Source organism: Hippopotamus amphibius, chromosome 11 (genome assembly GCF_030028045.1).
Source record: "Hippopotamus amphibius kiboko isolate mHipAmp2 chromosome 11, mHipAmp2.hap2, whole genome shotgun sequence".
NCBI lineage: Eukaryota > Metazoa > Chordata > Mammalia > Artiodactyla > Hippopotamidae > Hippopotamus > Hippopotamus amphibius.
The window spans coordinates 25,921,480-25,934,011 of NC_080196.1; the positions used below are offsets into that span (position 1 = coordinate 25,921,480).

Here is a 12,532-nt window from a genome sequence, read left to right on the forward strand (position 1 = left end):
GTTTACCTCTACCCTCTGTGGGACACTGTTACTTGACTTGGAGTAAAGTGAAGATAGGAGATTTGAGAGATGTTGTGTCCTGGCATTAGTCACCTAGGAGTGGAGGAATCACGGGCTGACTCATTCTCCTTTTTCCAAGAGCTTCTTCCAATAGAATAGTTGCCTCCACAGAGACTGCCTGGCTTTCCTGTGGTGGTGATTTACTTCATAAATGTAAATCGTCTTCCAAAAGCATGATAGCATTATTTGTACTCATGTCAAATCCCTGCTTGTTTAGGAAATGCAAACCCAAATCTCTAATAAGATTAGATGCTTAAGCAAGTTTCAAAAGGAATACTTGAAATAAGCAGATATATTTTGGTGTTAATTTTATAGGCAGACTTGGAAGAGGCTTGGCACTCCGAGCGCAGTGGAGGAAGGGGTTAGGTAAGCGTCATACCTACCGGTCATTCTACTAATCCTTCTTAATTGCCTGAAGTGGATTTCTATTAATCAAAAACTAAGAGAAATTGTCACCAAGTCATAAAGTAAAAGGTTTGATGTGGCATAGCTGTTATATTACTTAAAACCTCTACACGGTAACTTCATGTATGTGTTCTGTAATGGTTCTGTTCATTTCTGATTAATTATAATTACAGTTTTTTGAGTTCCCAACTGATTTTGCATTTTTTCATTCTGCTGTGTACTGTTAGCACCATGCAATCCTTGGAAGTTATATGCTCTTAATGAATGTCCCTATTTGAAGGGACAATCTTGTTTCTTTGAATGATTTCTCTCTGAACTTTATTTTTATTTTAAAATTAATATTGCCATATCTAAAATTTTGTTGGAATATATCTGGTTATATTTGTTTATTTCTTGTTTTGCTATGTCTCTTACAATTTACACATAGGTGTTCAATCTTAGATCCAGAATTTTTGAAAATATTAGAGCTTTAATTTTTTCAGGCTATAACTCACAATGTCTTCAGTCTTTCTAAGTAAGGAAAACAATTATTCTAGAATTCATAGGCTTTGAAGGATCTTCAAAACAAAAGTCGATTATATGGACAGAGGAGAACAATCTCATCCTCACCTCTTCTCAATGTTTACAGTATGTAGGAAGGGTGAAAATTTGCAGTGAATCATTTTGGGAATTTTATACTGTTTTTCTTTCATCCTGGTTGAGATGGATATAATCACGATATCAATGGAGGAAATTTCTGTGTCTGGGCGAAGGTATGAATGTGCTCGTGTTTTTAATTCCCTGTCTAATGGAATGAGGGGGCCTAATTAGTAAATGAAATTTTTCATCAGAATGGCAGATATGCTGAGGTGAATTGAACAAGACATTAAAATAAAAATTGCCAACACAATACAGAACTTAAAAGGTACTGACCTCTTTTAAGTGCTTTACATATATTAATTAATGTAATCCTCACGAAAACTTATGGTAGGTACTATTATTAAACCCACTGTCACATAAGAAAACTGAGGCACAGAGATCTTATGTAATTTGCTCAAAACCATGAGCTTATAAGTAGCCTTACCAGGATTTTAACTCCGGCAGTCAAGTTCTAATATTTATGTTATTAGCCTGGATAATATACTTCTCAGAGAGAAAGAAATCACTTGGTTTGATCCTCTCTTTGCAAGTATGTAATTATCAGATAGATTTATTATTCACGCGAGGTCAAAGTTTTCTTCCCTTTTCTTATTTTACTTTCAATTTTGAATATGCTAGTGTTGACAGAGGAGAATAGCACTGCTGAGAGGTTCCTGAGTAGGGGCCATCTTTCTTCCAGTTTTCGGAAACCTGTTTAAAAAAACACCTAAGGCTTCCTTCGGGACCCTAAGGTTTCTAACATCTGGTATTCCCTTGGCATCTTGGAGCAAGTGTCACAGGAGAGACCTGTAGGCAGCCCAGAGAGGGGAACCGGGAGGAACGGCATAGAGTATGTATTCCTGGCGCCTGCGGCAGTGCGATTGAGAAGTTCCAGGATGCCTTCATCTCCATAAGAAGAACTTAGAAGATGTGAGAGGTGCATGTGAGTGTTGCATTTTCTTGGTGATGGGTGAAAGGGAGGGAAGTGAGAGAATCTGGGCAAGGACACTGGGGATTGACAGCGGACAAGCCAAGTTATATCTGTTCCTTCATCATATAGGAATATGTGGGGAGAAAATGTGTTGAGGCCAGAGTAATGTTTATGCTAAAGCTGTCTCTCTCAGTGCCTGCTCGTTGGCTTTTTTCTGTCTTTCCGTCCATTGGATAAAATGTACTTCTTGAGAGGGGAGTTTAGAGAGATTGTGGTCAGATTTGTCATATCAGAGCGTGGCTGTTGAGATAAAGACTGTTTTCTTTGAAAAGGGAAACAAAAGGTCTTTTTTATGAATGTCAAAGGCTTCCCTGATGTTCCCTGAGAGAGACACTAGGATTATTTGAGCGCTTCAGGAGGCCATTTCTTAGAAGCACCGTGAACCACCTTAGCTATTATTTTTTTTACCTTGTGGGTCCCATTTTTGTCTTCATTCCAGCTATTTTTAGGACCTCCCTCTGTGTCATACTGTTCTCTGCTCTGGGAAAGATGGTGTGTTCCCTGGACTTCTCTCTGTCAAGAGATCTCTTCTTTATCCTGCTTCTCCAGGTGTCCATGTGGAGCTCAGGTGAGAATATTTTATATTTTCTAAACCTGGATTCTCTTGCTCTCTGAATAGAAGCATTAAGCCACTCCATCGTGTTTCCTATATACCTAGGTTAATTCCAAATCTTTTATTTTGATACAATAATGTATTTGTTCATATATGGGGGCAAATAAATCGTTATATGATTATTTTAGAGGGAAGGACCAGGTAAAATTACTTTACTGAAGCCTTCTAATTCATTTAAATCTCAGCTTCTAGAGGAATGAATTTTCTGATGCCTAAGACTTGATTAAAAGCTCTAGCTTCATGATTTTCTAGCACTCTCCCCTCCTCCTTCTCTGAATTTACCACCATTGCAATTTAAAAATCATCTGTTTAATCATCTGTAGATTTTAAGCTCCACAAGGGTGGAAATCCTCCTTGTCTTGTTCATTGCCATCTTCAGCCTGAATGTGTGCTACAAATTATTGCTGTAGGAATGAGAGAACTCTATGGGGCTCTCCTGGACCAGTAATGATGCTGTGCTCTAAAAGGTCCAGGCAGGGTATTCTGATATTCTTTTCCCTTGTGGCTCTATTCCACAGATTCCTTTTTGGTGATTGGTCCCTCGGAGCCCATTGTGGCCATGCTGGGTGCAGACACGGTGTTGCCCTGCCGCGTGTCCCCCGCCATGAGCGTGGAGAATATGGAGATCCGGTGGTTCCGCTCTCAGTTCTCGGAGGCTGTCTATGTGTATCAGAATGGAATGGAGCAGACGGGAGAACAACTAGTAGATTTCAAAGGGAGAGCAGAGTTGGTGAAAGACTACATCACTGAGGGAAGAGTGGCTGTGAGAATCTACAGCCTCCGGGTCTCAGACAATGGAATATACAAGTGTTTTTTTAAAAAAGGAAGTGATTTTGAAGAAGCCATTTTGGAGCTAAAGGTGATAGGTGAGTAATTATCAGAGAATGCAGATCACCCTAAAGGAAACGTAAGGGTTCTGTATTTGATTTCGGGAAGGAGGATGGTCAATAGGACCAGAAGCAAAAAGGCAGGTATTCTTGGAGCTGGTCAACATCCTAGACACTGGATTTAACCCCAAATCCTTTTAATCTATTTATACACTTATTGTGCTGTATTTTAAAATTAGACAATTTCCATAAATATCTACCATAAAAATAGATCATTTATTTTCCTTTATGTCTCTCCTCACACATTTTGAAGGAAGGCATCATGATTAGCAAATATACCATTACTCTCAGAGATGAGAATCCCAGTTGGCTACTGTGATGGACAGAAGCTTAACTGTGAGTGTTACTGGTCCAGGATCAAATGCACTGCTTGGAGGAAGTGACTGTGAGGGTTTGGCAGAGTAGATTGAAGTGCTGGTTAGCTTTGCTTGTTTTTTAATTTCACATACATGGACTCTTTAATGTCTGGATTTTTTTTTTTTTTTTTTTTGGCTCACCATTGTGTTTGAGATTTTTCTGTGTAGTTAATTGAATGTAGCTATAGTTCATCTCTATCTCTTTTTTTTATTGTTTTCCTTTTTACATTTAGATATTTCATCTATACAAATGTATTTTTGGTATAAAGTTTCATGAAAAGCTCAAAATACGTTTCCGTAATGTAAATATTCACTTATCTCCATACCAGTAATGAATAGTGTAGAAAATCTCCACCAATTTACAATGCATTGTTTCCCGTAAACTTCTCATAGATATCAGAGTAAGCCTAAATTCTCTGCATGGTTATACTGATTTATCTATTTCTTTGGTATTTCCATTTCTAAAGCTTTATACTCTCTGCCAAGACAAACATGTTGGGTTTTTTGTTTGTTTGTTTGCTTTTAGTTGTAATGTTCTTCTCATTCTCTGAATATGTTGGGGCTATCTTAAAGTAATACTTCTCATTTAATACTATCTGACAAGATATCTATATACTTATTTTATCTATCTTCTTTATATATAACTTTAATGGAAAAAAACTCTAATCCATTAGATCTTGAAAGAAAGAGTGACAAACTCTCCTGAGCCATGTTACTGTGATCTCACTTTAGTGTCCTCCCAGTAAGAGGTCAAAGATTTCATAGTCACGAAAATAACCTCATGCTAGTGACAGCATTTTTCAGTACCTTTCCCTTATCAGTTCATTGACTTCTGGATAAAGTAAAGACAAGCCCAACCTTTAGAAGCAGTTGGTTGATTTTATATCCATGCTTATCTTTCACTCATTTAACCTTTGTCTATTAGAGCTACTTCTTATGCTCAGAAAGGGGTATTGCTTCCTTTTCCTCTTTCTCAGCAAAGATATAGTTTTCATCTGCTTATGTCAACTTGGAACGTCAATGATTATATTCTTCCAGGAGGTGTGAGGCCTATTTGGTTTATTAGTTCTTGCTTCCTAGGCTCTGATCTGTTCCATTTTGTTCAGGAGCAGTTTCACTCACTTATATTTATTTCTTTTTTTCAAGACAAGTGGCAGCTCCCTCAGGCAATTCTGAGAATATGGATTGTCTTTCAGACTACTTTCTGATTTTCAGAAATATATTCCCCCAGGAAGGTCAGGGATTGGTAGTTAAAATTATTAGCTGTATTATAATTTTTAGCCAAAAAAGGATGATGTAGCTGAGGTTCCTAATGCATTTCCCACAACTGAGGAACTAGAATAGGACTAAGCCAGACATAGTGGATTCATACTTTGTGATATCAAATTTTAAAAAGACAAAATAACATATAGGCGTAGAAGTCAGAAGAGCCATCATTCTCGAAGAGACAGTGGATTCATCTAGTATTCTGGTAGTGCTATGTTTTGATACAGGTGTTGGTTACGTGAATCTTCTGGCAGACCCAGTCTGTGCAGAGTTGAAGAAGGGGAGGGGTAGTGGAAGAAAAAATAAAGGGGTGAGAATGGAAAAGTAAAAACATCTTCACTCTTTCATGGGCTCACCTCATCTTGTTACCTTCATGCTTTAGATAATCTTTACTCAGTGGAAGGAAGAAAATTTGGAAAAATTACAAAAGGAGATTGTTTAAGGAAGTGACTACATGTAGTTTCAATTTAAGCACAGGAGTCTTCCTTGAGACTAAATGGAATAGACATATGATAGAGATATAGAATAGATATAGATATAGTGGCAACATGTCTACATTGCCAAATTTTACTCTGTTCCTTCCCTATTATTCTTCTATGGCCAATTGCAGATATGCTTGTGTAGAAGAGATATGACAAGCATTGGTATAAGTTCCAGTATCAGCTTCAATGTCCTTGTAATTTTTTTTCCCTATTATTTTATGCCCTGTTTAATTTTGAAATTGAACTCACATTTTACAAAAGCCATAAACTTAAATATTTGAATATACGGTTGAAATCAATTTGAATCAATTTAATTAAAAAGTCAAAAGATAAAAGGGAAATGATGGGAGGAATGATGCTCTCCCTTGCCCCCTCCCAGGCACGCAATTTCTCTCTCTGAAATATGGGGAGATATTTTCTGCATATATAATTATTTTCTCCTTCTTTCCCTTATAGCATACTACATACCATTTCTTCACCTTTCTTTTGTTCTTGTAATTTTTGAACTTCAGATACGCATTTATCCCATGGGAAAAGAGAAGAAACTCCTCCCATCCACTGAGAACTATGGTGCTTTGTCCATCTTCTCTCACTGGTGTAACTGTAAAACATGAGGGACTTCTGGACAAAACATGTCCGAATCTCAAATGAATGACTTTCCTCTCCAGGTCTGGGTTCTGGTCCTCGTATTTTCATGGTGGGTCCAGAAGATAAAGGAATAAGGCTGAAGTGCACAGGCAAGGGATGGTTCCCCCAGCCTGAAGTACAATGGGAAGATGCAAGGGGAGAGAAGATTCCATCTCTCTCTGAGGACGAGACACAAGATGATGATGGATTGTTTCAGATTGAGGCATCCCTCATTGTGAGAGACAGCTCAAAGACAGAAGTGTCCTGTTCCATGAAGAACCCCTTCTTTGGACAAGAGCAAGTGGAAACCATTTTTATCCCAGGTCAGTGTTGCTCATTTGGGAGACAGGACAGGAGTAACGAGGGGATATTTAGGACCTGGGGTGGGTAGGCTTGCTTGGTGTATGTTTTTAATCAGGTTTGGGGGGTTCCTGTGTCAGAACCCTTCTTCCCTAGGACCTCTCCCTGGAAGGTAGCATTCATTGTGGTTTTGGTGATACTTGGGATTTTCGTTGGTGCTGTTGTGTATTTGGCTCGGAAAGAACGACAGGAAAAGAAGAAACTATCAAAAGTCGAGAAGGAAAAGGAGGAAGAAAGTAAAGCCAAAGGTAAAACTGTGATTCAGACTTGGTGGGGATCTGTGAATTTATGGGCTTGTTAACATGATTGTGCATGTGGATGGCATCTTTTGGGAACACAGAGATATGTGTAAGAATGAGTTGGAGCCCCAAGACCTCCAACAAAACATGGAGTCCAGGACCTCCATGAGAAAAAATATTATAATAGAGTCCACTGGAGAGAGAAAAACTCACTGGCATAAACATAGTGTTTTTCAATGGTCATAATAATTCTCAATCAAGGTCATTTTTTTGTTCTAGGTATAATGGAAGTAGCATTTAGGATCTGGGCTAAGTAACATAGTCTAGAAAATATTTATTTTCTGTTAAATCCATTTTGTTGTTTTCTTTCCTTTTTAGAATCACTTGCAAGTGAGCTTGGTAAGTTTTCCATTTTCTTTGCTCTCATAGAGGAAATAGAGTCCTTACCATATGCTGTATGTCTGGCATCTCACAGGCTGTTATTCCTTTTCAGACAGAAGGAAGAAATTATATCAGCAAGGTGAGTTATAGTGATGTTATGCTTTGGTGAACCATCTCATCTGCCTCTTTGTTCTGCTCATCTCCTATTTACCTTGTTGGTGAGCGAGGGATCCCCCCACCTAAATAGCATAAGACAGTCAAACACAGGACACCCAACACTGGACAAATGAGATTGACAGCAGTTTAGTCACATATACTCACATCCTGGGGGAGAAAGACACCTCTCACCATAGGGGAGCACGTGGAGGTTGCACTTGAGAACAGAAGGAACTAGGAAGGGCCGTGGGAGGCAGATTTTGTAGTAAAAAAAGGATGAGGTGACCCTGTTTTCTGTGGAAGAATGAAATTGGCGTGTTTGAATAATTTTGCAGGCTGGCAGGGAGGTAAATGTCATTAGGTTGAAGACCAGGTGGGGTTCAGCTGTTTTGGCCAACAGGGAAATTAGCTGAGAGGGGGAGCTTTTCCTGCTGCATGGAGGGCATATCTGGTGAGAGTAGGAGAACTCACAATTAGGCATTTGGAGCCTTGTGAAGCTCAAAAGTATCAAGGCAGCACATAAAATTTTAGGCTTTCCAATACACTCTCACCACTTAAGCCTACCTTTTCTTCCCCCACCCCACCCCCCCAAAAAAACAGACCTTCATATTTCATCATAGATGTAGAATGTGGAAAATGTGAGAAATAAAACTGGAGGTGTAAAAAAGACAAGTACTGATACATCAGAATTGTCACTGAGATAATGAACGCAGAAATACAGTATTATCATAAACCCTCAGATTTCATGTGGTCGCAGCAACTTCATACTCTGAAGTGACATTCCTATGAATGGGAGAATCTAATTCCTTTGTTTTATTTCAGACTGGAAAAAAGCTGAGTTATATGCTGGTGAGTAACTGATATTGTCTTGGGGCTTCAGGTACTTCAGGATTTCATGAGGCGTCTCCAGGGCTTTTTTCAGATAGGTGGCATCTTCTGGATTTACTTTGAATCTGAGAGTCCAAAAAAACAAAAAACAAAAACAAAAACCACAAGGGATAAGGGGATAAGCATCTCACTAGCTCAGAGGACACGTCCTTGGTATATTTTCCCACATGATTTTTTTTTTCTTTTTAGACTGGAGAAAGGAACATTTCAAAGCAGGTGAGTGACCTTACTATTTTGTCTCACTTAATCTCTTCTCTACAAATGAGAAATGACTCTATTTGTATACATTCCCAATCATACCTAACTGCTTATTCATTTCATGACTTTCACTTCAGTCTCATGCAGAAACGTTAACAGATTTCTTACTATTCTGACACCATTCATTCATTCATCATAAAATTATACAACTCTTTATGTAGTGCTGGATAAGTAAAGTGGAGCTGGTCTCTGACTTCATGGGAAAGTGCGTGTACAAACTGTGATGACTGTTATGAAGAAATAAGAGATGGCCATGAGAAAAAGTGGTGGATTAGAGGAATTCCCCTTAGGAATTGATATTCAATCGGAGACTTAAGTAATACGGTAGATCTTTTCATGTTAATAACATCAAAAGAGTAGTTCAGTCAGAAGGAATTCTGTTACGTACCCAGTCTGAGACAGAGAACATCAGTGCAAGTGGAAAATGGCTCCTGAACATCTTAGAGTCTTTCCAGAATTATGAGTCAACTCTCTGTTTCTACTGCTTGCCACATCACTCTGAATATCCCTGAATCCACAAACATTTCTTAGTTAATTTAATCCTCCAAAAATTAAAATATATTCTAATCACTCACATACAAATTCTTATGAAAAAAATTTTAATTATTGAAGATGTTTGGTTTGACAAGAAGCAGATTAATTACTACTAGTATTAGCACTATTGCTGCTATTACCACAAGTATTAATGTTACTATAACCATCAGAAGCTAAAATTTACCAAATGTTCATCATGGACAAGGTATAGTACTAAGTTCTCTGCACATTATCTTGTTGACTTCTCACAGTAGTCCTATGCTGAGGTATCATAATTATGTACATCTTCATGAGATTAAAGTGAGGCCAAGACTATATGGGAAAAGAACCTAAAATAAGAGTGCATGATGTATATGTATAACTGATTCACTTTGCTGTACAGCAGAAGCTAACACAACATTGTAAATCAATTGTACTCCAATAAAAACTTTTAAAAAATTAATAATAAAGTGAGGCCAAGAGGCAAAGTAACTTCAAGATCACAGCTACTAAAAATAGAGTAATTATCAAATTCAGATCTTTCTGACCACAGAGCTGGGATTTCAACCGTTGCAAATATAGTAAGAGTGTATGAGAAGTAGATGACTTAGTCCGGAGAAAAATGACACCAAAGAAGCTTAAATGAAAGTGGGTAGACTGTGATTGGAAATAAGATATGGCTTAATTATTAAGAGCAACCAGCATTTGCAGGAGGTTAGAGAAACCCCAACTTGAAGTATATGTTCCTGGGGATTTTCGGATGAGACATCCTTCTGGCTAAACTGTCTCAGCCTGTCTGGAATACATGGTTACCCAAGGTCCCATCCAACCCTGGCCTTCTGTTTTGCCAGAAGCCTAATTTTGGGTTTCAAGGTTCATAGTATTCACTGGCAAAATAACCACTCTACACTCAGTTAAACAAGAATTTAGAGAGAGTTTCTTGAATTAACAAAGATCACTATATACTAAGAAAGAATAGTAAAGAAAGTGGTTTATACATGTAGGGAAGCCCCTACATCCAGATCCAAGCCGCGCTGGTAAGTCCCGAGTGACAGCAGTCTGGAGCCTCAATTGGGAATGCTCCCGGGCAGGGCATCCACTCCAAGGGTGAGATTTCAGATTGGAGTCCTGGGGGCTTCTGCTTATAATTTCCAGGCCACAAACTCTTATTATAAGTTAGCATGCAGAAATGCAGCTTTGGATTTACTTTAGCAATGTTGTTGGTCTCATCATGTGAGTCACAAGATTTTCCAGACCCCAGGGGACTGACCAGGTCCCCAAGGCTCAAAAAATTCCAAGACCCACTTTCTTTCTTATCTTAAGCGCCATCTGACTTGCTAGCAGCAATTGTTAGGTGTGTAAGCAGGCGCGCAGCCCAGGCAGGGCCACAGGTCTGTCAGAGGCCTACTTCTGGCTCTGAGGCCTCAACAGGACTATATCACTAACTTCCCCAACACCTTCTATGATCTACACACCATGTGTCTCCTGTGAATGGACACAGGATAGAACATACATTGTTTTCCCTAATCTTCCATTTCTCTCCCTCTTGTTTTTCTCCTTTCTCCTTTCCCAGTAATTTGCATCTTTCCTAAAGCCAACCAGCCTCCACCGTGGAATGACCTTTATTTTTTTCCCCAAAACCTGCAGTGGATGTTACTCTGGATGCGGACACAGCTCATCCCAACCTCATCTTATCTAAGAACGGAAAACATATTTGTTCAAAAGAGAATGTTCCTCAGAATGGTGACACCCCAACACACCAAGAGCAAGGGGAGTCTGAAACCATCTTCAGTGTTCTGGGCAAGAATTCCCTTACCATGGAGAGACAATACTGGGAAGTAGAAGTCAATATGACAGATGTTGGATCTGGAATTAGATGGGCTCTGGGTGTTTGCTCAGAGACAGCAAAGAGAGAGGGGTGGTTTGTGGAAAGTCCAGAGAAGAATTTCTGGGTGGTGATATACAAGGAAGGAAAGGTCATCATTCCCACCTCCCAGAAAAAGTGTCTGTTACTGAGGCAGCAGCCCCGCAGGATAGGAGTTTTCCTGGACTGGGATGCTGGGACTATGTCCTTTTACAATATGATCGATGGGTCCCACATCTATTCTTTCACTGGAATTTCCTTCTGTGGGACCCTTCGTCCTTATTTTAGCCTTCAGGGCGCTGGCACATCTTTGACCATCTGCTCAGGATCAGCTCACGCTGAAAATTGTCCTGATTCTTCTCCAAAGACTTCTCTAACTCATTTAAGTAGTTGTGATACAAATGTTCCCCAAGAAGCTAACTCTCTATTACCTCCATAAGAAGTGAAATGTCAGCACTTATGCTGCCTCTGCTCAAGCTTCTTATAAGTTATGTTCTCCAAGAAAGCTGTCCTTCTTGAAGAGTAGGTCATTGTCACTAGGTATAAATCCAAACCTTTCAAAGAGATAGAGAGAAGCAGAAATGGCACAGCTAGAACATGCCTGGGGGAATTTCCACTAGTGTTACCTTTGGGGAAATACTGTTTGTGGGTAGCAACAATTTGTCACAAGAAAACTCTGAGTAAACGCATGGGCCTTTCTTCAGTCCTGGTACTTTCTGTGTTTTGAAGTAAATATGTTTAAAGCTACATTTAAAAAGAAAATCTTCTTTTTGTTATCAAATATGGAAGAGGGAGTGGTGTTTAAAGGGAAGGGTCCCAGTTGAGCACTACTGTTGGAGATACACAGAGAAATCTATTCAAGTCTTTTAAAAGTTAATGGCTCAGCTTGTCCTTTCTTCAGACTTTACTGTCCATCAACTTCTAAACTTGGACTTGGCCAAGGTTTGGAGAAGACTGATAAATAACTTTTGAGCAGGAGACCAAGCCTTCCAGGAAGGAAGAGCCCTTTTGAAAAAAAACAAGTTCTTACTTGTCCAGAATTGTTAGAATAAAAAAAAAAAAAAAAAAAACCAAAAGGAATGGATGTTTCAATTTATATTTCCAGAGGAAAAAATCATCAAATAGGAATGAAGAAACATCTTCAGCCTTCATGAAGAAACAGTCATTGTTAACATTGGCTGTTTTTTGCTTTCTGACCATGTTCTTCCCATTGTTGAGGGTTTTTCCTTTGCCTTTAATGAGTCTAAGCCTTCTCCAGCTGTCTATAACAAAGCTTACATCTTCAAGAGTATAAATATGAACTTCTCCTGTCAAATGAAGCCTGTCTTTTTGACAGTAGATGAGATCAGTTTAGATCCACTTAGATTTTTCTGCACTTCCAGCAGATCTTTAAGGGGCAAGTCCCTTTAACAGTCTCTCTTGGAAGATATACCTCCATAGAGAAATTTCCCCAGCACACAGCCACCAAGTGGCAGTCAATATTTGAACCCAAGAAGAACAAATCCAGAGCCCAGAATATTAACTTTACTGACAATAAAGGAAGGGCTTAAATAACAAGCAAGAAATAA

General features: G+C 38.9%; 1 protein-coding gene across 1 annotated transcript; it reads left to right on the top strand.

Annotated features, from left to right (window-relative positions):
• The first annotated feature begins 1,756 nt into the window (after positions 1 to 1,756).
• LOC130831986 (butyrophilin subfamily 1 member A1-like) lies at positions 1,757 to 11,721 on the top strand. The gene is made up of 10 exons (XM_057700514.1): positions 1,757 to 2,026; positions 2,514 to 2,642; positions 3,206 to 3,553; positions 6,347 to 6,628; positions 6,746 to 6,913; positions 7,283 to 7,303; positions 7,398 to 7,424; positions 8,264 to 8,290; positions 8,519 to 8,545; positions 10,748 to 11,721. Exons 2-10 carry the CDS (start codon positions 2,564 to 2,566, stop codon positions 11,401 to 11,403), a joined length of 1,635 nt encoding a protein of 544 aa, XP_057556497.1. The 5' UTR covers positions 1,757 to 2,026; positions 2,514 to 2,563; the 3' UTR covers positions 11,404 to 11,721.
• Positions 11,722 to 12,532: the final 811 nt, after the last annotated feature.

Excerpts from the sequence above, each read along its gene's own strand:
- LOC130831986 (XM_057700514.1), top strand. The coding sequence starts at position 2,564 with ATGGTGTGTTCCCTGGACTTCTCTCTGTCAAGAGATCTCTTCTTTATC. Across the intron at positions 7,425-8,263 it reads GAAGAAATTATATCAGCAAG|ACTGGAAAAAAGCTGAGTTA; the intron begins GTGAGTTATAGT and ends GTTTTATTTCAG. Across the intron at positions 8,546-10,747 it reads AAAGGAACATTTCAAAGCAG|TGGATGTTACTCTGGATGCG; the intron begins GTGAGTGACCTT and ends CAAAACCTGCAG.